Source organism: Oncorhynchus tshawytscha, linkage group LG09 (assembly GCF_018296145.1).
Source record: "Oncorhynchus tshawytscha isolate Ot180627B linkage group LG09, Otsh_v2.0, whole genome shotgun sequence".
In the NCBI taxonomy this organism is placed as follows: Eukaryota; Metazoa; Chordata; class Actinopteri; order Salmoniformes; family Salmonidae; genus Oncorhynchus; species Oncorhynchus tshawytscha.
The window spans coordinates 28,995,234-29,017,117 of NC_056437.1; the positions used below are offsets into that span (position 1 = coordinate 28,995,234).

A 21,884-nucleotide genomic window follows, 5' to 3' on the forward strand; every position below is an offset into this window, starting at 1 on the left:
TTGTGTGTCTGTACCCTTGGGATTTTTTTCTGATGGACATGACGGTGAACTTCTCTGGATATTAATTCCTGTCATGTTTGCCATCAGTGTACCAGTGTTTACATGTACACACACCTCTTTAACGGCATTGGTCAGAACCTGACTGGAGCTATTTACTGTATATACATCCCAATACGCTATCTCACAATCACACAATAGAGGAGCTTAGAGACACTGTTTATATTAGGGATTCTTGAAATGTCATTATTGTTTGATTTGTGTTCTGTATGTCTGAATGTCCTGTGTGTGCTTTCCTCTGGTTGATGTGGTTGTTCTTGACAAGCCTCTTGTAGAGCTGTTTATTTGCAGTGCTGTGGTGTTGTCGGTATATACTCAATCCCAACTCGAACCTCTGCCCAACCCTCCATGCACTTGTGTAGATCTAAGAGGTTATGTAAGCGATATGGGGAAAATTACTCCAAGCCTATCAGGGGGCAAGGTGAGGATTTTAACATATTGCTTATACCTGTCAAATTCTATCGTGTCTAGATGAAGTGCATATTGGTGGGGTCAATTTGGGTTATGTGTATCTGGGGAAAGAGCAGCAGGCAATGAAGACCCCCCCTCTTCTCACCCCATCCCTCTCTATCTATCTCTCTCTCTCTTTCTAGGATTTGGGAGGTGAGGGCAGAGTTCATCTAGTTATGGAGAGTACTCTGACAGCACGTGACAGGGTGGGGGTGCAGGACTTTGTCCTGCTGGAGAACTACACCAGCGAGGCGGCCTTCATCGAAAACCTGCGCCGACGTTTTGGGGAGAACCTCATCTATGTAAAGAATCATATCATTATGGAAATATTGGTCCTATAAAAATTATTGTCACATGCTTCGTAAACAGCAGGTGTAGACTAACCCCCCCCAAAATTAAAAAATATAGAAAAATATAGAAATAACACGAGAAAGGAATAAATACACAACGAGTATTCAGACCCCTTGACTTTTTCCACATTTTGTTATGTTACAGCCTTATTCTAAAATGGATAAAATAATTTTTTTCCCTCATCAATCTACACACAATACCCTATAATGACAAAGCAAAAACAGGTTTTTAGAAATGTTTGCAAATTTATTTCAAATGAAAAATGGGAACATCACATTTACATAAGTATTCAGACCCTCAGTACTTTGTTAGCCTAGAGCCTTCTTGGGTATTTCATTTTTATTAGATTTCTTTGAACCTTTATTTAACTAGGCAAGTCAGTTAAGAACAAATTCTTATTTACAATTATGGCTTAAGAACAGTGGGTTAACTGCCTTGTTCAGGGGCAGAACTACAGATTTTTACCTTATCAGCTCGGGGATTCGACCTAGCAACCTTTCAGTTACTGGCCCAACCCTCTAACCACTAGGCTACCTGCCGGTATGACGCTACAAGCTTGGAAAACCTGTATTTGGGGAGTTTCTCCCATTCTTCTCTGCAGATCCTCTCAAGCTCAATCAGGTTGGATGGGGAGCGTCACTGCACAGCTATTTTCAGGTCTCTCCAGAGATGTTCGATGGGGTTCAAGTCCAGGCTCTGTCTGGGCCACTCAAGGACATTCAGAGACGTGTCCCAAAGCTGCTCCTGCGTTGTCTTGTCTGCGTCATTGGGTCGTTGGCCTGTTGGAAGGTGTACCTTCGCTCCAGTCTGAGGTCCTGAGCGCTCTGGAGCAGGTTTTCATCAAGGATCTCCCTGTAGTTTGCTCCGATCATCTTTCCCTCCATCCTGACTAGTCTCCCAGTCTCCACTGAAAAACATTCCCAGAGCATGATGCTGCCACCACCATGCTTCACCGTAGGGATGGTGCCAGGTTTCCTCCAGACGTGACGCTTGGCATTCAGGCCAAAGAGTTCAATCTTGGTTTCATCAGATCAGAAAATCTTGTTTCTCATTGTCTGAGAGTTCTTTAGGTACCTTTTGGCAAACTCCAAGCGGGCTGTCATGTGCTTTTTTTTACTGAGGATTGGCTTCCGTCTGGCCACTCTACCATAGAGGCCTGATTAGTGGAGTGCTGCAGAGATGCGAGAACCTTCCAGAAGGACAACTCTAGAGTTCTGAGTGACCATTGGGTTCTTGGTCACTGCCCTTACCAAGGCCCTTCTCCCCCGATTGCTCAGTTTGGCCGGGGGGCCAGCTTTAGGAAGAGTCTTGGTGGTTCCATGCTTCTTCCATTTAAGAATGATGGAGGCCATTATGATCTTGGGGACCTTCAATGCTGCAAACATATTTTTTTAACACAATCCTGTCTTGGAGCTCTACGGACAATTCCTTCGACCTCATGGCCTGGTTTTTGCTCTGACATGCACTGTCAACTGTGGAACCTTATATAGACAGGTGTGTGCCTTCCAAATCATGTCCAATCAATTGTAATTACCACAGATGGACTCCAATCAAGTTGTAGCAACATCTCAAGGGTGATCAATGGACACTGAATGCACCCTGAGCTCAATTTCGAGTAACATAGTAAAGGGTCTGACTACTTATGTAAATAAGGTATTTCTGTTTTTTTATTTTTTTTATACATTTGCAAAAAAATTTAAAATAAACCGTTTTTGCTTTGTCATTATGGGTTATTGTGTGAAGATTGATTTGATCAATTTTAGAATAAGACTGTAACATAACAAAATGTTGAAAAAGTCAAGGGGTCTGAATACTTTCTAAATGCACTGTATGTACATATGGGTAGGAATAAAGTGACTAGGCAACAGGATAGATAATAAACAGTAACAGCAGCGTATGTGATAAGTCAAAGGACTTAGTGCAAAAAGGGTCCATGCAGATAAATCGTTAACCAATAGCTAACCTGATTAACTATTTAGCAGTCTTGTGGTTTCGGGTTAGAAGCTGTCCAGGGTCCTGTTGGTTTCAGACTTGGTGCATCGGTACTGCTTGCCGTGCGGTAGCAGAGAGAACAGTCTATGACTTGGGTAGCTGGAGTCTTAGAAAATGTTTAGGGCCTTTCTTAGACACCTCCTGGTATAGAGGTCCTGGATGACAGATAGCTCAGCCCCAGTGATGTACTGGGCCATACGCACTACCCTCTGTAGTGCCTGCAGTCGGATGCTAAGCGGTTGCCATACCAAGCAGTGACTTTTTGAGGGTCTCAGGGCCCATGCCGAATCTTTTCAGCATCTTGAGGGGGAAGAGGTGTTGTCGTGCCCTCTTCACGACTGATCCTACATAGCTTCACATGTATGTCAGTGTTTGAGGGGTTGGTGACGGCAGTGTGCGGGTCTTGTCTCCCCGTATCAGACCTACATAGGATCAGTGTTGGTGTCAGTGAACCCCAACAAGGACCTGGAGATCTACTCCAAGGCGCACATGGAGCGCTACCGAGGGGTCAGCTTCTACGAGATATCACCCCACATGTGAGTCACCCTCTGACCCCTGATCCTGAACCTCTCTCTGACCAAGCAGGACCAGCATGTATGTGTAGATGTCTTTATGTACATACAGTAGGCCTACATATGAATCTGCATTGGGTACAATACATTTACAGGATGTATTGTGTGTTTTCTATATGATCGTGATCAACTGTATGTGAAAACACCAGTATGAGCTGGATCATTAGCTGACATCATGTTTGTATCCCACCCCTCTGTTTCTCTATCCTGTAGCTATGCGGTGTCAGACAACACGTACCGGGCCATGCGGACTGAGAGGAGGGACCAGTGTATCCTGATCTCTGGGGAGAGCGGAGCAGGGAAGACCGAGGTCTCTAAGAAGATCCTCCAGTACTACGCTACTACCTGCCCTGTCACTGACCACTTGAGTACGCTCCGGGACCGCCTGCTGCAGTCCAACCCTGTTCTGGAGGTACGGTATAGCCCCCGCCGCCTCTCAAGATCCCCTGCCAAGGATCTCTTCCCATGAGCACCTCTAAGGCTCTGGAGGAGGAAGGACATTTATAGCAGGGGTACTGAGACTGGTGTAACATCAAAGATAAATTAATGGCCCACTACAAAATCATGTTGCTTCAAACTAGTAAATCTATTTGTGGATGAGGGAAATCATGTTGATACATTGCATATTTTGAACCAATCTCCGACAAAGCCATAACAATAGATACATCCTGCTGTGAACATGCTATTACTGTACTGTTAATGTTTCCTCTCTCTCAGCTGTGTTTGATCTTATCTCTGTTGTTCCCCTCACTCACTTCTCTCTCTCTCTACAGGCTTTTGGTAATGCCAAAACACTGCGTAATGACAATTCCAGCCGGTTTGGCAAATACATGGATGTCCAGTTTGACTTCAGGGTAAGCCTTTTGTTCTTCTTTCTTTTGGCTCCTGGGTTAAGGGATTTTCCTCACATAAGTCTACTATCGCTGATACTCATGCCATACTGTCTCTACAACACACCATTCCATCAAAAGATTGTGCATAACTAAAACATGTTGCATTCAGGTCTTACCATACAACATGCCTTACTATGAGTCTAAGTCATGAGGGCATAATTCAGCTAAAAGACAATTTATGGTCATTCCGCATCTGCATTGGCCGTACAGCATTTACTGTGATGCGGCCTCTGTAGAAGTCAGGGCATTCATACTTTTTGCACTTTGCGGAGCAGAGCTGTTGTCAAGGAAGTGAGTTTGTGTTTATATTGTGCTACACCCTCCGTATGGAGCCTTCAGACAGCATTTTCGGATCAAGCATAAATCGGCTTTAATGCAGCTCTAGTAGGACTACACTCAGCAGTACCTTGACTGTCCCTGTTCCTAACCTCCCCTAGGGTGCGCCGATAGGAGGCCACATCCTCAACTACCTGCTGGAGAAGTCCCGTGTTGTGCACCAGAACCACGGCGAGAGGAACTTCCATATTTTCTACCAGCTGCTCGAGGGAGGAGAACAAGACCTTCTCAGCAAGCTGGGATTGGAGAGAAACGCCCAGAAATACCAATACCTGGTCAAGGTGTGTGTTTGTGCGTGCGCATATGTGTGTGTGTGTGTGTGTGTCTGTGTGTGCGCACAGTTATTTGATCAGTGATGTCCTGTTCCTCTCAGGGTTGCTGTCCTAGGGTGAGCTCCATCAATGATAAGAATGACTGGAGAACAGTGAGGAAGGCCCTGACTGTCATCGGCTTCCATGAGGATGAGGTGGAGGTTAGAGACATTTTAGTGTATAATAATAGTGCATACCGTTTTTCACTGCAAACAAATTTCACTCAACCCAAAGTTTCACCATGAAGAATGAGAAGGTCATGGTTTAAATGTCTGTTCACTCTCGCTCTTTAGGATCTGTTGAATATAATCGCCAGTGTCCTCCATCTTGGGAACACTCAGTTTGGAGAAGGAAAGAATGGGGAAAACCAGATCACCACTGAGCCTCAGCTCAAATACCTGTCCAAGGTTGGAACTATGAAGATGAACGATACCCTACTCCCCCAACACACACACACACACACACACACAAATTACCCATTCTAACACACACACACATTCCCCATTCTAAAGGCAGATGTTGATGTTGTCCTGCTTGTCCTGCAGCTGTTAGGTGTGGATGGAGCAGCACTGAGAGAGGCTCTCACTCATAAGAAAATCACTGCCAAAGGGGAGGAGGTGAGTGTCTATGACGGGCTGTTTCACTTGATACAGAACTATGCCTGGTAATATAATATAATTTAATATCCCACTTACAAACAAGTAATACAGTATGCCTTTGATGTGTATGGCATGCATATTTAGATTGTGGTTTTAAAAAGAGGGTGCTGATACAGTTCAGCTGAGCCCAGAGGATAACACTAAAGTTAACATTAAAGTATTTTGCATCACTAATATGTGTGTGTGTGTGTGTGTGTCCCAGATGATAAGCCCGTTGAGTTTTGAGCAGGCTGTGGCAGCCCGTGATGCCTTGGCCAAAGCGGTATATGGCCGTACCTTCACTTGGCTGGTGGTGAAGATCAACCAGTCTCTGGCATTCAAGGTCTCACACAAACATCACTCACGATAGCTAGCTAGGGAAACAATTTGCTTTTTTGCTCATAGTTACTGCTCCTCTTTTTGCTAGCTACATAATGCTGCTTCCTACCTATACAACTGAGTGTATTGTGTGCTGTCTATCTGCAGGATGATGTGTACAACAGCAGTAAGGGCTCATCATCAGTCATAGGACTGCTGGATATCTATGGCTTTGAGGTCTTCCAGCACAATAGGTACCAGAACAAATGTTAGCTCATGTATTCAGTGCATGAATATGTGTTGTATAGCAATGTGCTGTACATTATGTAATTGTTTGGCTATGACTCAATTCAAGAATCACTCACCGATCTTAAATGAGTTCTAAATGTCGACAAAACCAGGTTTATGTTTTTCTCCAGGTCTCGTAAAATGTATCCTAAAGACCTGCGTATCTGTACTTTGAGAGGCGCCCAAATTGAGCTTGTCCCCCATTATAAGTATCTAACGTAAACTTACCCCATTCCGTACAAATGTGCGCAACCGCAACATTCAAACGAGGCTGCAAAGAAAACTAATGGGAGTGTAGCGACTGTGTTGACTTCAAAATCTGGGGTGTGAACTACGTTTCTATTCAAGCGTTGATCGACATGGTAATGGCTCTATAGTATTGGAGAAAAGTTGAAAAAACAGACCCTCCGTTACATCGTGACATGTCATGCCATAACGTACAGCACACATAAAGCAACTATTTCTGTCTTACAATCTCTCTCCACCAGGTGTAGCACTTCTCTCATCGTTTAAAAACAAGAAATGGACAGTGACGGGGGTAAGGGGGGTTACGTCATCACTGTAAGCGATCATGACTTTCAAAGCTGCTGTTTACTTCTGAAGATCTCTTTAGCACCGCCCTAAAAACCTGATTCAATTTTTTTGACACAAACCTTCAAATAGGTATGTAATTGTCACGCCCTGACCATAGAGAGCCCTTGGTTATGGTGTTGTAGGTCAGGGCGTGACTAGGGGGGTGTTCTAGTTTTCCTATTTCTATATTGGTGTACTTGGTATGGTTCCCAACTAGAGTCAGCTGATTATCGTTGTCTCTGATTGGGGATCATACTTAAGTTCTCCATTGTTCCCACCTGGGTTGTGGGATATTATTTGTGTCTGTGCTGGTCTGAGGTTACGTTTTGTTGCTTGTTTTAAAAAAAAATAATAATAATTAAGTTTCACTGCAAATACAGATGTGGAACTCAACACACGTTGCGTCTTGGTCCCGTTCTTATTACAAACGTGACAGTAATGACACATTAAATAAACTCTTTATAGTGTTTTATTTACATTTTAGAGGCGATAAGTTGGACAGATCGAGTGAAAAAAATCAGTTTTCCCACACATCTCCTCTCCTCACTATCACGCATTAGTTTCGCTTCCCCACCCGCCATTTTTAAAAAGACCTGAAGGAGCTCATTGCCTTTAATTATACAGAAACGGGCAGCGTTTAGGTCATGTCATTAATTTTGTTGGAAAGGGGAGAAATTGTGCTTTACAATGGTATTGACATTACAGTTGATCTGGAAGTATTACGTTTTTGGGGCGCTAAAATAAGGTCAGTTGTACGGACCAAGGCGATGTACAAAAGTGAGTGAGTTTACGTTAGGTATTTGGATTGAAGGTGAACTGTCCTTTAAAACACACATTGATAAAGTGACTAAAAAATTAGAGTAAAGATTTGGTTTCCTGTATAGAAATAAATCCTGTCTCACGTTTGAAAATAGGAGGAAGACTGTTCAAGCAACACTCCTCCCAGTAATTGACTATGGCAACTCAATCTACATGCACGCGCAGATTCTGTTCTAAAACCTGTTTAAAGTCTACCACTCAGCCTTGTGTTTTATCACTAGAACGTATCACCACGTCTGTAATTTAAGTCCTGTCTGAATATGCTATGTCGGTCATTTTTTACATCGCAGAAGAGTAATAATTCCAGCCGCAAAACACCTACTGTTTTTCGACTAACTCCAAGGTCCTCTGATAATACTATTCCTGTGCGAATCGACATCCCTGTCTTTTGAAAATGAGTTTGACAGGTGTTGCCTGCAGTTTGAGCAACAAAACAATAATTGATTTGATAAATTGATGCTTTAAACGAAGTGCTGCGTATAGCGTATATATGAAGGTCTACATGTATGTGTCAACTTTCACAGTGAATGATTTTGTTTATACGTTTTGTGCCATTGAATTGAACATCGGCAAATGCGTCAGTAAATACATATTGTTCCTATTTAATACAACCCTTGCGCCTAATAGATCGCAAAGCAGCATTACAACTGAGCTAAAGTTTTGGATTTACCAGTTCACTTTCTCACTTTCATAACCTAAAAACACATCTCAAGTGCAAGTGTGCTGTTTAGCTAACATCTGCAGGCTGGGGGCATTTAGGACGTCTTCTACTGCGGATCGCTAAAATATCCTATTGATTATGATCACATTTCCGCAATTAAAATATTATGGCGACACTATACCGAAGATGGTTTTGTATGTTTTAGAAACTTGGGAGCCAAGCTCGAGTTATCAGTGTAGCCTGTTCACCTGGACATGTTGATATACAGTGCCTTCGGAAAGTATTCATACCCCTTGGAATCATACCCCTTGATTTATTCCACATTTTGTTGTGTTACAGACAGTATTAAACATATTTACCTCATCCATCTACACACAATACCCCAAAGTGAAAACATGGTTTTTAGACATTTTTGCAAATGTATTAAAAATAAGAAACAGAAATATCTTATTTACATAAATATTCAGACCCTTTGCTATGAGACTCGAAATTGAGCTCAGGTGCATCCTGTTTCCATTGATCATCCTTGAGATGTTTCTACAACTTGATTGGAGTCCACCTGTGGTAAATTCAATTGATTGGACATGATTTGGAAAGGCACACACCTGTAAGGTTCCACAGTTCACAGTGCATGTCAGAGCAAAAACCAAGCCATGGGGTCAAAGGAATTGTCCGTAGAGCTCCGAAACAGTGTTGCGTCGAGGCACAGATCTGGGGACGGGTACCAAAACATTTCTGCAGAATTGAAGGTCCCCAAGAACACAGTGGCTTTCGTCATTCTTAAATGGGAGAAGTTTAGAACCACCAAGAATCTTGCTATAGCTGGTCACTCGGCCAAACTGAGAAATCGGGGGAGGAGGGCCTTGGTCAGGGAGGTGACCAAGAATCGGATGGTCACTCTGACAGAGCTCCAGAGTTCCTCTGTGGAGATGGGAGAACCTTCCAGAAGGACAACCATCTCGGCAGCACTCCATCAATCAGGCCTTTATGGTAGAGTGCCAGACATTAGCCACTCCTCAGTAAATTGGCACGACAGCCCACTTAGAGTTTGCCAAAAGGCACCTAAAGACTCTCAGACCATGAGAAACAAGATTCTCTGATCTGATGAAACCAAGATTGAACTCTTTGGCCTGAATGCCAAGCTTCACATCTGGAGGAAACCTGGCACCATCCCTACAGTGAAGCATGGTGCTGGTAGCATCATGCTGTGTGGATGTTTTTCAATGGCAGGGACTGGGAGACTAGTCAGGATCGAGGCAAAGATGAACTGAGCAAAGTACAGAGAGATCCTTGATGAAAGCCTGCTCCAGAGTGCTCAGGACCTCAGACTGGGGTGAAGGTTCACCTTCCAACAGGACAACGACCCTAAGCACTCAGCCAAGACAACACAGGAGTGGCTTCGGGACAAGTCTCTGAATGTCCTTGAGTGACCCAGCTAGAGCCCGAACTTGAACCAAGTCTAACATCTCTGGAGATACCTGAAAATAGCTGTGGAGCAACTCTCCTCATCCAACCTGACAGAACTTGAGAGGATCTGTAGAGAATAATGGGAGAAACTCCCCAAATACAGGTGTGCCAAACTTTGTAGTGACATACCCAAGAAGACTCGAGGCTGTAATCGCTGCCAAATGTGCTTCAACAAAGTACTGAGTAAAGGGTTGAATACTTGTGTAAATGGCATATTTCAGATATTTTCTAAAATGTTCTAAAAAACAGTTTTTGCTTTGTCATTATGAGGTATTGTGTGTAGATAAATGAGGGGAAAAACTATGTAATCAATTTTTGAATAAGACTGTAACGTAACAAAATTTGGAAAAAGTCAAGGGGTCTGAATACTTTCTGAATGCACTGTATATTTTTTTCTACTGCCCTTTTGAATGTAATATAATTGATTTGAAGCGCTGTAACTAATTTTGTGGTGATCATGCTTAAATTTGTTGCTCACATTGCTTGAACTGTGGTTCTCAGAGCACCATTGGAAATGAGACCCTGTTATCAATGGGTTCCCCTGGTTAAATAAAGGTTAATAAATAAATTGTAGCACAGTTGTTTTGTGCCATATTCTTTACCCTAACCATCTCCCTGTAGTTTTGAGCAGTTCTGCATCAACTATTGCAATGAGAAGCTGCAACAGCTGTTCATTGAGCTCACCCTCAAGTCTGAGCAGGAGGAGTACGAGGCAGAGGGCATCACTGTGAGTCAGGGAGGGTCGAGGGGTACTCAGAGAAAGAGAGGGCTGTTTTCATTCAAATAGACAAAACAAGAATTGAGGTATACTAAGAAAAACAAATTATCATGTAGTGATAAAGGTGTAGTTCGATAATGATACTGTATATTTCAGTGGGAACCGGTGAAGTACTTCGACAACAAGATAATCTGTGACCTGGTAGAGGGAAAGCACAAAGGCTTGATCTCCATCCTGGTGAGAATGACTGACATTCACTTCAGTTTAGTAGTGTTTCTGACTCACTTTAACCTTTCACCTCTCTCTAATATCGCTCTCCTTCTGTCCTCTCCCTGTCTCTAGTTGAATGTTAAGGTATAAATGTGTTTTAGGATGAGGAGTGTTTGAGACCAGGGGAGCCCAGCGATATCTCCTTCCTCGAGAAGCTTGAGGACACTTTGGGAGGCCATGCCCATTTTGTCACGTGAGTCTCTTTTACACACACACACATGCACAAAACACATGGGTGCCTTCACAGTTTGTTTGTGTATTTGCACCATGTTCCAAATATGTTTTTGTTTGTATATTTGTGGTTCTGTATCTAAGATATGATTTGTCTCTGTATGCATGTCAGTCACAAGTTGTCGAATGGGAAGACTCGCAAGGCAGTGAGCAGAGAGGAGTTCAAACTGATTCATTATGCAGGAGAGGTCAACTACAGTGTCAATGGTGAGCTAGCTAATCAATCTGGTAATAGTGTTATTGCAGAAAATAATTAACTGATTTCATCCTCACATATACTGTTTGTAATATTTTGTGTTCATCTGCATCAAAGGGTTTCTGGACAAGAACAAGGACCTTCTCTACAGAAACCTGAAAGAGGCGAGGCTGGAGCAACAATAGAGAAATGAGAACACACAGACCACACACTCACACTCACCTCACAATTACTACAGGTTTCCCATGATCTCGCTCAGAATTCCCACACATGGTTTTTGTGTGTGCACTATAGTAGGTATAGAGTGTAGCGGATGTTTTGGTGTGTTGTGTTTACATGGTTCTGTGGTGTGCTTTCTCTGTCCAGGTCATATGCCAGTCAAATTGCCAGGTTTTGAGTCAGTGCTTCCACAGAGAGGAAGTGACTGACCAAAAACGCCCAGAAACGGTGAGATACACACACACACACACACACACACACACACACACACACAGTCTGATATGTCACCTCTCTGCTTCCCTCTGTAGGCTGCCACTCAGTTTAAGAACAGCCTGGCCAAACTTATAGAGATACTGATGTCCAAGGAGCCATCCTATGTGCGCTGTATCAAACCCAACGATGCCAAGCAGTCAGGTAATCATACACCCTGTGAAGTCAATCAGTCCAATCAATCAATCAGTCAATTAAATATTCTCACTCTCCCCAGGGAGGTTTGATGAGGCTCTAGTCAGACACCAGGTCAAGTATCTGGGTCTGATGGAGAACCTGAGGGTCAGGAGAGCTGGGTTTGCCTACCGCCGACACTACGAAACCTTCCTACAGAGGTCTGTGTGTGCGTGTGTGTGTCTATATTATGCCACTATGTTTACATGTTTCTATACCCACAGTTTCTGTATTAACTATATACATTTCTATACCCACAGTTTCTGTATTAACTATATACATTTCTGTAACCACAGTTTCTAGATTAATTATATACATTTCTGTAACCACAGTTTCTATATTAATTATATACATTTCTGTAACTACAGTTTCTATATTAACTATATACATTTCTATACCCACAGTTTCTATATTAACTATATACATTTCTGTAACCACAGTTTCTGTATTAACTATATACATTTCTGTAACAACAGTTTCTATATTAACTATATACATTCTGTAACCACAGGTACAAGTCTCTGTGTCCCAGGACATGGCCTAACTGGCAGGGCAGACTGGCTGATGGAGTAGCCACTCTGGTCCAACACCTGGGCTACAAACCAGAGGAATACAAACTGGGCAAGTAGGTACACAGAGAGAGAGAGGGGAGGGAGGGAAGTAAGGGGACATACATTTCCCTTAGTCATGTTGTGAGGAGAAACATGAGACAGTATGTTGTTGATGTATAATTCCCTATCTCTTTGCAGGACCAAGATCTTCATCCGCTTCCCTAAGACTCTGTTCAGCACTGAAGATTCCCTGGAAGCCAGGAGGCCTGCCCTCGGTGAGACTATACAGCAGGGAAGATGATGACAAGGCCATTTTGGGGGAATTAATGTAATTAGCTAGGAGAATAACACAGATCATGATAAACAGCAGAGTAGCAGTAGCAGTGGAAAACGGAGAACTGTCCACTTGGTCAACTAACCAGCAGCATGAGGATGGATAATACAGTAAGCTTATGTAATTATACTGAACAAAAATATAAACACAACTTGCAACAATTTCAAAGATTTTACTGAGTTACTGTTCATATAAGGAAATTAGTCAATTGAAATTAATGAATTAGGCCCTAATCTATGGATGTCACATGACTGGGCAGTGGTGCAGCCATGGCACCCACCCACATAGGGAGCCAGGTCCAGCCAATCAGAAAGAGTTTATCCCCACAAAATGGCTTTATTACAGACAGAAATAGCTCAGAACCCCCTCAGACAATTCTGCAGGTGAAGAAGCCAGATGTGAATGTTCTGGGCTGTCATGGTTTCACGTGGTCAGCGGATGTGAGGCCGATTGGAGGCAGTTTATGGTAGAGAAATTAACATTCAATTCTCTGGCAACAGCTCTGTTGGACATTCCTGCAGTCAACATGCCAATTGCGTGCTCCCTCAAAACTTGTGCCATTGTGTTGTGTGAGAAAACTGCACATTTTAAAGTGGCCTTTTCTTGTCCGAAGCACAAGATGCACCTGTGTAATGATCACACTGTTTAATCAGCTTCTTGATATGCCACACCTGTCAGGTGGAATGGATTATCTTGGCAAAGGAGAAATACTCACTAACACTAACAAATGTGTGCACAATTCTATTTGAATGAAACATGGGACCAACACTTTACATGTTGCATTTATATTTTGGTTCAATGTAGGATCCAATTAAACGTTTCCGTTCTGTGGTCCATTTGGTCTCCTCTGTTCCTGTTCTCTGCTCTAGTTCTCACCCTACAGACCTCATGGAGGGGTTACAGAGAGAGGGCCAAGTACCTCCGCATCAGACAGGCAGGTGAGGGCCTGGATCAAAGAGCTCACACTATTTCTCTGCTTCTCAATTACTGCTTCCTGAAGCAGTTACTCTGTAGCCACTTTCTTGATATCTGCTGAATCTATGAATGAAGTAATGCAAAGGATATTACTTTGTTGTTTGTTCTTTTGAGCTCTGCACAGTTGTAGCTTGTTGTGGTGTGTCTGTGACATGACTGATTGTGTCATCTATCCATCTATTAGTCATAGTGATCCAATCTGCGTGGAGAGGGATGATATCCCGTCAGAAGGCCAGGCGTCGCAGACACGCTGTGGACATCATACGCAAGTTCATCAAAGGCTTCATCTACCGCCACTATGAGCGTTGTCCAGAAAACGAGTACTTCCTGGACCATCAGCGTTTCTCCTTCCTGATGATGCTGTTTAGGAACCCACCTAAGAGTGTCCTGGACAAAAGCTGGCCCATCCCCCCACCTTGCCTCACTGAGGTACTGCAACCAGCCCAACAACACTCTACACAAAACTCACTGAGAGACATTAAGCGTAAGCCAAGAGGTGATGGTGAAATGCATCTGATTGTTGTACATTCAATGTGTCAATGTTTTATTTGTATCTGTCCCGATGTCTGTGTAGGCGTCAGAGCACCTGTGCAGGCTGTGTATGCGGAACATGATGCGGGCCTACTGCAGGAGGATCCAGCCAGAGTGGAAGAAACAGGTAGGCTACTCTGTCTGTTACTGTCACTCACCTGACGGGAACACATAGAAAGGATATTTATTTTTTATTTTTTATTTTTTTAATTTTACCCCCTTTTCTCCCCAATTTCGTGGTATCCAATTGTTAGTAATTACTATCTTGTCTCATCGATACAACTCCCGTACGGGCTTGGGAGAGACGAAGGTCGAAAGCCATGCGTCCTCCGAAACACAACCCAACCAAGCCAACTGCTTCTTAACACAGCGCACATCCAACCCGGAAGCCAGCCGCACCAATGTGTCGGGGGAAACACTGTGCACCTGGCAACCTTGGTTAGCGTGCACTGCGCCCTTCCCGCCACAGGAGTCGCTGGTGCGCGATGAGACAAGGATATCCCTGCCTGCCAAACCCCCCCTAACCCGGATGACGCTATGGCAATTGTGCGTCGCCCCATGGACCTCCCGGTCGCGGTCGGCTGCGACAGAGCCTGGGCGTGAACCCAGAGTTCTCGGGAGGCACAAAAAAAAGAGGAAAAAAATAAAGGATATTTCTGTCCTCTTTCTATTCGTTTTTTAAATCTCACACACTCTCTCTGTCTCTCTCGCTCTGTGTGTCTCTCTGTCTGTGTGTCTCTCTGTATGTGTGTCTCTCTGTATGTGTGTCTCTCTGTCTGTGTATCTCTCTCTCTCTGTGTCTGTCTGTCTCTGTGTCTCTCTGTCTCTGTGTCTCTCTGTCTCTGTCCACATTTCTCCATTCTTTCTCCCTCTGTCTCTCTCTCCAACCTCACTCTACAGGCATCTCTTCTGTCCTCTTTCTATAGATGGAGCAGAAGGTAGTAGCCAGTCAGATATTCAAGGACCAGAAGGACAGCTATCCCCAGAGTGTCCCTAAGCTGTTTGTGGCCTCCAGACTAAGTAGGGTCCACTCACTAACACAGTGTGCACACACTTCCAAACTTCACAGACCACGTAATTGACAACCACACCACTGACAGATGTTTTGTCCTGTATACAGACAGTGAGGAGTTCAACCTCAAAGTGATACAGACTCTGGGCAATGACAAAGTGAAGGTGAGTAATATGATATTGTAATACTATCCCCCTGTAGTGTTTGCGACCCCTGTCTCACCTCTGTCACTCTGCTGTTGTTGGCTGAGTAGTTTAATCCTGCTAATTGTCTGTTTTCTGTGTACATCCTCTTTACATTGTCATGCATTGCTTTGAATCTAATTGATACAGTTAGACTTAGAACTTTGGGTTTTTATGACAACCCCTCCCTCTTTCTGTGTCTCTCCCTCTCTCTCTGTCATTCTCTCTCAATCCCCCTCTTTTTCTATCTGCCTGTGTCAGTATGGAATTGCGGTGACTAAGTATGATAGGAGGGGTTACAAGGCACGGCCTCGCCAGCTGCTCCTCACCTCCTCCTTCGCCATGCTGGTGGCCGAAGCCAAGCTGAAGCAGAGGATCGACTATGCAACCCTGAGGAGTGAGTCTCTCCTGGGGGCCATAGGGGATTGAGGGCTAGGGGTGGTCGGTCGGGGGGGGGGGGTGTAACCTTGGTTACGAGGTAGTTAGGTAGTTGTAGTGTATGTGTCCAGTGTACAACACGGTTCTAACACGTATAACACGGTTCTTCTCTTTCCAGGCATCTCTGTGAGTTCTCTCAGTGATGGGTTCATGGTTCTCCACGTGCCCAGTGAGGACAACAAGCAAAAGGTAACAGGATGATCTCATCCTGGTTATTCTATCTAGCAGTTGTCATGGCGACTTACTGCCATGGTGCCATAAAGTACAGTACCTAACCTCTGACCCCTTGTCTGCCCTGTAGAGTGATGTGGTGCTCCAGTGTGATCATTTGATCGAGGTGGTGACCAAGCTGGCCACTATGGCGGACAAGAAGATCAAGGTCAACATGAGCCAGGACAGGTGAGTTTGGCTCCTCTGATCATCTGGACACTGGATATCTTCTTCAGAGTATCTTTGAGAGCCTGCTGACATTTGTCAACCCATTCCAACTGTCATCCACTGTTAGTGATCATGATAGTTTTCTCTTTTATCCCCTCTTCTCTCTCATCCCCTCTCACCCCCTACCCCTTCCCTCCTTTCCTCTGGTCCTCTCCTCCTGTCTGTTCCTGTGTGCAGTATTACGTTTGCAGTGGCTCGGGGGAAAGAGGGAGTCATTGACTTCACCAGTGGACCAGAGCTGAAGGTGGCCAAATGCAAGAAAGGACACCTGCTAGTGGTGAGTAAGGGGACAGAAGAGACACATTATTATGAGGACAGCAGGGCTGAGGAAGGGAGGATGAGAAAGGGGGATAGAGGAGAAGAGAGGACTTGTAGATGGAGCATGAGGAGGACTGGGATTGTAAAATGGAAAGCAGTAGTTTAAAGATAGTCACCTCTTTCATCTTTATATTTTCATTGGAAGTTTTGACCAATAATCCACATTAGGTAATAACAATGACGCCATTTGTGAATTGACTTGTTTTGCAGACGGCTCCTAAACTCAACCCGTGATGATGATGGGAAGTAATAACCGCCTCGCTGTAATCCACAGCGAACCAATCATTCCATAGAATGATTTCCTGCCATAGCCAATCAGATTATAGCCACACAGAAGTTGTTTTTCTTCTTTAAATGTGAGACCATAGCCATACACTCACTGCAAAAATATAATGATTATTTTCTCTTTTAACACAATTGCACTTATTAATCTGCATTTATATAGTTATTGATTTAGTTATTGACGACATTTCATATATAATGGAATCAGAGGTTTTGCCGGCATTCATAATACTTTGATGTTTATTAGCAATAGTCGTGTTAAATGAAACCACACATTTTAAATCTTATGCTTCATCTTTATTTTGTAGTCCTGTTTACAATATATTAGCTCTTGTATGTAATAAAAATATAAAACAATATTTATATTTCCATAGTAACAACAATAAACAGCATTTTCAAATAAATAAGTAATAAATAAGTCAATAAATAGGCAAATAGGCATTGAAGTCAGTGAGGGCTGTGGAAAAAGGGGATGTTGTGTTTCTCAGCACTCTTCCGGTTCTCGGCTGTTAGTCAGAGAGAGTGAGAGACAGAAAAGATGGAAACTCAGGGAGAAACCCAGAGGAGAGTAAGGCTGTACAACTTACAGTAATACTACATGTAAACCTGATTTCTGTCTAACAAAGTTCTCACACGATGAGAAATCATGATCTTAGGATAAATACCAGAAATCTCCATTGAAGTCTTTCTGTCAAAAGCAATACTGAATTATTTATAAATATGAATAATATGAATATCATTATTATTGGTATTAGCTGTATTAACTTGTTACTGCTGAAATAAACTGTGTGCATTGACAACATAAAATACTGTTGTGTTATGATTCATAACAATACGTAAATTCTCACATCCCAAAATATCCCTCGTCCACAAAATAAGTTAAAAGCCACTCTGACCACAACTTTTCCAGGCTAGTGCAGTACTATTACGCATTATGAATATGAATCCATGCACACCATGTTTATCTGCCATTGGGCTGGGTGCTTGGAGGACCACTGTGTTTGGTCTTCAGGAGGATGAAGTCTCTGGCCAGCTTGGTGAGGTAGCGCTCCAGGTCCCTGAGGATGATGTAGCCCTCAAGGCGGCTGGTCCACAGGGACTTTGATGGGGCCTGGTGGCTGGAGGAAGGGCTCACTGTACGGGTCAGGGCTGGGGGAGAGGTGGGGCTCACACGGGAACTGTTCACACACCTCAACTGTAAAGACCACAGAGAGGTTTATCAGACTGAGCTCGTAACAATATTCTCCTCACGTTGGATATATGGTAGCTGCTGAGTGATGGGTAGCTATGTGAACACCTCATTTAGTGTGGAAAGACCATAAGTATACACACAATGTGTGAACACCTCAAATGTGTATCTGTGCATGTGTTCGTTCATTCATTTATATGGTGGGCATTGTACCTGAAAGTTGACTTTTGTCATGAGATCCCGCAGGTCTGTCTGAATGCGGTGTATTCCCTGGGGTATGGTGGTTTTAGCCTTCCCCCTTGTCCCCATCCAGTGGGCTGCTCTCTGTTCCACCTTATCCACCTCCATCTCCTTTCTCTTCATATCCAGGTGAGCCCAGAAAGTGTGCAGGGCTTGAGATGCAGCACTCAGACGCTCCCAGTCCTGTACAGATCGTAACATTATACACAATGTCCCTCCTGCTCCATCGTACCTTTTTAAAGCATTAAACCACCACAGGTTAACAGTGATTCATAAACAAGTCACACAACAAACACAAACCTTCATCTGAAGCCAGTGGTAGAAGTCTGTAGAGAGTGATGGTATGGTCTGTAACTCCAGATCTCTGTCCTCAAACTGCTTGTCATCCAACAGCTCCTCTTTCTGACAAGACAAATGAGGGTACATTATGATAACAGCCTGTAGTAGGTGAGGATAGCTGTTGTCTCTGGGCGTACAAGTGCTAGCAGACTAGCCACCAGTAACAGAGGAATAACAGAGGAGTTAACTCACATATCTCATGAGCAGCTGCTGAACCCGGGCATGGGTGCACCTGGTAGATTTGAGGGAGTATGAGTAGGCCTGGAGTAGGCCTGGAGTGGAAGCACCACATGGGTACACACAGCTCAGGGTGAGGAAGAACAGGGGAAACAGAACACACCACCAAACAGCCATCTGGAAGAGACAGGGAGAGGATGAATATATGCTGAACTGCACAATCATGTCAACATTTATTTTAATCAATATTCATTACATGTTGGCTACTTGTGGAACTCTCTGTAATGGCTCTATTCAATCTGTATTGCAGACGTTCAGCATTATAGTGTGATTGAAATTTAAAGTCAATGTTCTGGCTCTAATGGAGACACAGATAGACGCTACATATTTCGTCTCAATAGGAAATTACCTTTGCATTTCTATAGCGTAATCTGTAACGCTTCAGCAATACAAATTGAATAAAGCCCTCAATATGTATTACTTTACAACAACAACACAAAGACAGTACAAATTGTAGATCCTTGACAATCTATTACCTACTATGGAAAACTGTAGAATTTGACAAGCTCCAAAAATCCTTGCTTTCTAACCTAGTATCATTCTCCCATCACAGTAACACCGACTTCTTAGTATCTAAGCCTTATAGCGATAAAGGAGTATACCACAGGTGGTCCAGCTATGGGACACCTGTACGCTCAACACTAGTTCAGAGAGAGCTCCAGAGACAGCAGACTTACCTTTTAGTGATAGCAATCTGTGATTGACATACATCCTAGCTGCATCCTTTGATATTTATATATGTCCTTAGTTTCTCTTGTAACCTGGACTTTTTCTCAGCAGCTTGAGTAGGGGTTCCTGCACGGATGATTCATCTCAATTGCCCATTCTGTTTAGAAGTTTGTAAGCACATAATTGCATCATTATTCCGTTTTCACTATCATTTTGAGATAAAAGGGCCTAATATGATGTATAATTAGGCTAATAAATCTTATCTTGATCGAACTCTACTTTTTGAAACTTTTTACATTGTAATTGTAATCTAGCCTAATTAGTCATTATATATGATATTCTGATGAGTTTAGTGTATCTGATTTATTAGACCATTGGATCGGTATTGGGTTTAAAGACCTACAATCCCTCCTTTTCTCTTTACGTTAGTAGTGGGCCAAATAATTTTAAACGTGGCTTATACTTAGTTTATACACTGTTAGTTACTTGTTAATCGTTTATAAAAAATTAATAGACAGTTATAAAACAATGATTGAAATTGTGTGATTTGTCATTTAGCTGGTTGCCAAATACAAAATAACAATCACACAAATTCAACCATTGGATTCCTAGCTGTTTATTACTGATGTATAAACTACAGGTATCTGCCAAAATAAAGGAAACAACAACATGTGTCTTAATAGGGTGTTGGGGCACCACGAGCAAGAACAGCTTCAATGGTGTTTTGTTGATGATGGTGGAAAATGCTGTCTCAGGCGCTGTTCCAGAATCTCCCATAAGTGCTCAATTGGATTGAGATCTGGTGACGAAGACGGCCATGGCAGCCAAAATAATGGCCTGCCCAGCATTTTTATACATGGCTCTAAGCATGATGGGATGTTAATTGCTTAAATAATTCAGGAACCACACCTGTGTGGAAGCACCTGCTTTCAATATACTTTGTATCAGTCATTTACTCAAGTCTTTCCATTATTTTGGCAGTTACCTGTAGCTCAGTATTGGAATCGTTTATTTTATACAGTCATTATTGCTCATCTTTATCAACGGTGTTAATCATTTCGGACCCCAATGTCTTTATATATTCATATATGTGACACCCTGACAAATCCAGTCGGTAGTCTGAAAACACACATGGGAAATAAGCTAAAGTAGAAATAAAAAAAATCTGGTCAAATATATTTAACGTATAAATACCTACATCAACGTGTAATCTTGAATTTTGTCACATTTTATATGCATACAGCACCTCTTATAATAAGGGCATACATTATGGGTTTGGCTATAGGATAGCACTAGCTGAGACGTTGACAATAACAAGTTTACCAGAAACAGCTGATTCCACATGCAAATTGTTGTTTTAATCCAAATTAAGAGTTAAAGGTAAATTAAACAAATCCCTTTTATTTTTCAGAAACCTTTATAATAGTATAACTTATACTATGTATAGTGTTAAAACTATATGTAACTTGGATGGATGGATGACCAAGACGTAGGGTGTGGCTATAGAAGAAGAGGATGAAACAGCATTATTATCTAAATTACAGTATTTTGTTCCAGAAATAGAGAACTAATCACTGCCTAAAATAATTGTGGAAACTAAAGCTCCATTGGGCAATTACATGTTTTATTCACTTTGATGTTACTGCACAGCCCACCAAGGTAGTTGTAGAGTTTGAAAAACATATCCCATTAATGCCCACCTGAAATAATATCTCCAAATGCAATTGATAGTAATTTTGAAAGTGAATAATTGTGAAAGCACTGTTCTCATTCAGGATGCAGTAAGTCACTACTTTAAGTCTGGCAGCACAGTTAATAAAATGGTAAACTTTGCATGGAACAGCAGCCTGCACTAATCCACAAATCATATCAGGAGTCTGCATGGAATATACACTACCATTCAAAAGTTTGGGGTCACTTAGAAATGTCATTGTTTTCTAAAGAAAAACACTTTTTTTTGTCCATTAAAATAACATAAAATTGATCAGAAATACAGTGTAGACATTGTTAATGTTGTAAATGACTATTGTAGCTGGAAACGGCAGATTCTTTTATCTACATAGGCGTACAGAGGCCATTATCAGCAACCATCACTCTTGTGTTCCAATGACACGTTGTGTTAGCTAATCCAAGTTTATCATTTTAAAAGGCTAATTGATCATTAGAAAACCCTTCTGCAATTATGTTAGCACAGCTGAAAACTGACAACTGGCCTTCTTTAGACTAGTTGAGTATCTGGAGCATCAGCATTTGTGGGTTCGATTACAGGCTCAAAATGGCCAGAAACAAAGTACTTTCTTCTGAAACTCATCCGTCTATTCTTGTTCTGAGAAATGAAGGCTATT

At 42.6% G+C, this 21,884-nt stretch overlaps 2 protein-coding genes across 7 annotated transcripts in view; one reads left to right on the top strand and one right to left on the bottom strand.

Moving 5' to 3' along the window:
* LOC112257728 (unconventional myosin-Ic) overlaps positions 1-17,672 on the top strand; it is a 34,487-nt gene extending 16,815 nt beyond the window's left edge. For 2 of the 6 annotated variants that reach the window (XM_024431516.2, XM_042326746.1), the window contains exons 2-31: positions 651-809; positions 3,271-3,386; positions 3,636-3,834; positions 4,196-4,276; positions 4,753-4,932; positions 5,025-5,123; positions 5,256-5,369; positions 5,508-5,579; positions 5,824-5,943; positions 6,087-6,172; positions 10,348-10,453; positions 10,601-10,681; positions 10,816-10,907; positions 11,058-11,152; positions 11,259-11,305; positions 11,508-11,588; positions 11,669-11,774; positions 11,848-11,965; positions 12,316-12,429; positions 12,554-12,630; positions 13,559-13,627; positions 13,849-14,093; positions 14,239-14,322; positions 15,122-15,215; positions 15,316-15,371; positions 15,651-15,786; positions 15,946-16,016; positions 16,129-16,226; positions 16,443-16,542; positions 16,794-17,672. In XM_024431516.2, the coding sequence (XP_024287284.2) occupies positions 684-809; positions 3,271-3,386; positions 3,636-3,834; positions 4,196-4,276; positions 4,753-4,932; positions 5,025-5,123; positions 5,256-5,369; positions 5,508-5,579; positions 5,824-5,943; positions 6,087-6,172; positions 10,348-10,453; positions 10,601-10,681; positions 10,816-10,907; positions 11,058-11,152; positions 11,259-11,305; positions 11,508-11,588; positions 11,669-11,774; positions 11,848-11,965; positions 12,316-12,429; positions 12,554-12,630; positions 13,559-13,627; positions 13,849-14,093; positions 14,239-14,322; positions 15,122-15,215; positions 15,316-15,371; positions 15,651-15,786; positions 15,946-16,016; positions 16,129-16,226; positions 16,443-16,542; positions 16,794-16,817 (3,087 nt within the window). In that variant the 5' untranslated portion in view covers positions 651-683 and the 3' untranslated portion in view covers positions 16,818-17,672. Of the gene's footprint in view, positions 1-650; positions 810-3,270; positions 3,387-3,635; positions 3,835-4,195; positions 4,277-4,752; positions 4,933-5,024; positions 5,124-5,255; positions 5,370-5,507; positions 5,580-5,823; positions 5,944-6,086; positions 6,173-10,347; positions 10,454-10,600; positions 10,682-10,815; positions 10,908-11,057; positions 11,153-11,258; positions 11,306-11,507; positions 11,589-11,668; positions 11,775-11,847; positions 11,966-12,315; positions 12,430-12,553; positions 12,631-13,558; positions 13,628-13,848; positions 14,094-14,238; positions 14,323-15,095; positions 15,216-15,315; positions 15,372-15,650; positions 15,787-15,945; positions 16,017-16,128; positions 16,227-16,442; positions 16,543-16,793 lie in introns of those variants that run through there. The other 4 variants (XM_024431519.2, XM_042326748.1, XM_042326747.1 and 1 more) reach the window with 3 other exon arrangements.
* A 154-nt stretch (positions 17,673-17,826) lies between these two features.
* LOC112257729 lies at positions 17,827-19,269 on the bottom strand. Its single transcript, XM_024431521.2, has 4 exons — positions 18,826-19,269; positions 18,595-18,696; positions 18,268-18,477; positions 17,827-18,060 (listed from the first exon to the last, which is right to left on the bottom strand). The coding sequence occupies exons 1-4, from the start codon at positions 19,033-19,035 to the stop codon at positions 17,827-17,829; spliced, it is 756 nt and encodes a 251-aa protein (XP_024287289.1). The 5' UTR covers positions 19,036-19,269.
* Between the last annotated feature and the right edge of the window lie 2,615 nt (positions 19,270-21,884).

Bases quoted from the DNA above. Each gene is read 5' to 3' on its own strand.
- LOC112257729 (XM_024431521.2), bottom strand. From the start codon at position 19,035: ATGATTGTGCAGTTCAGCATATATTCATCCTCTCCCTGTCTCTTCCAG. The intron at 18,697-18,825 runs GTGAGTTAACTC...TTGTCTTGTCAG, and splicing joins AGCAGCTGCTCATGAGATAT to AAAGAGGAGCTGTTGGATGA. The intron at 18,478-18,594 runs GTTTGTGTTTGT...CGATCTGTACAG, and splicing joins ACCACTGGCTTCAGATGAAG to GACTGGGAGCGTCTGAGTGC.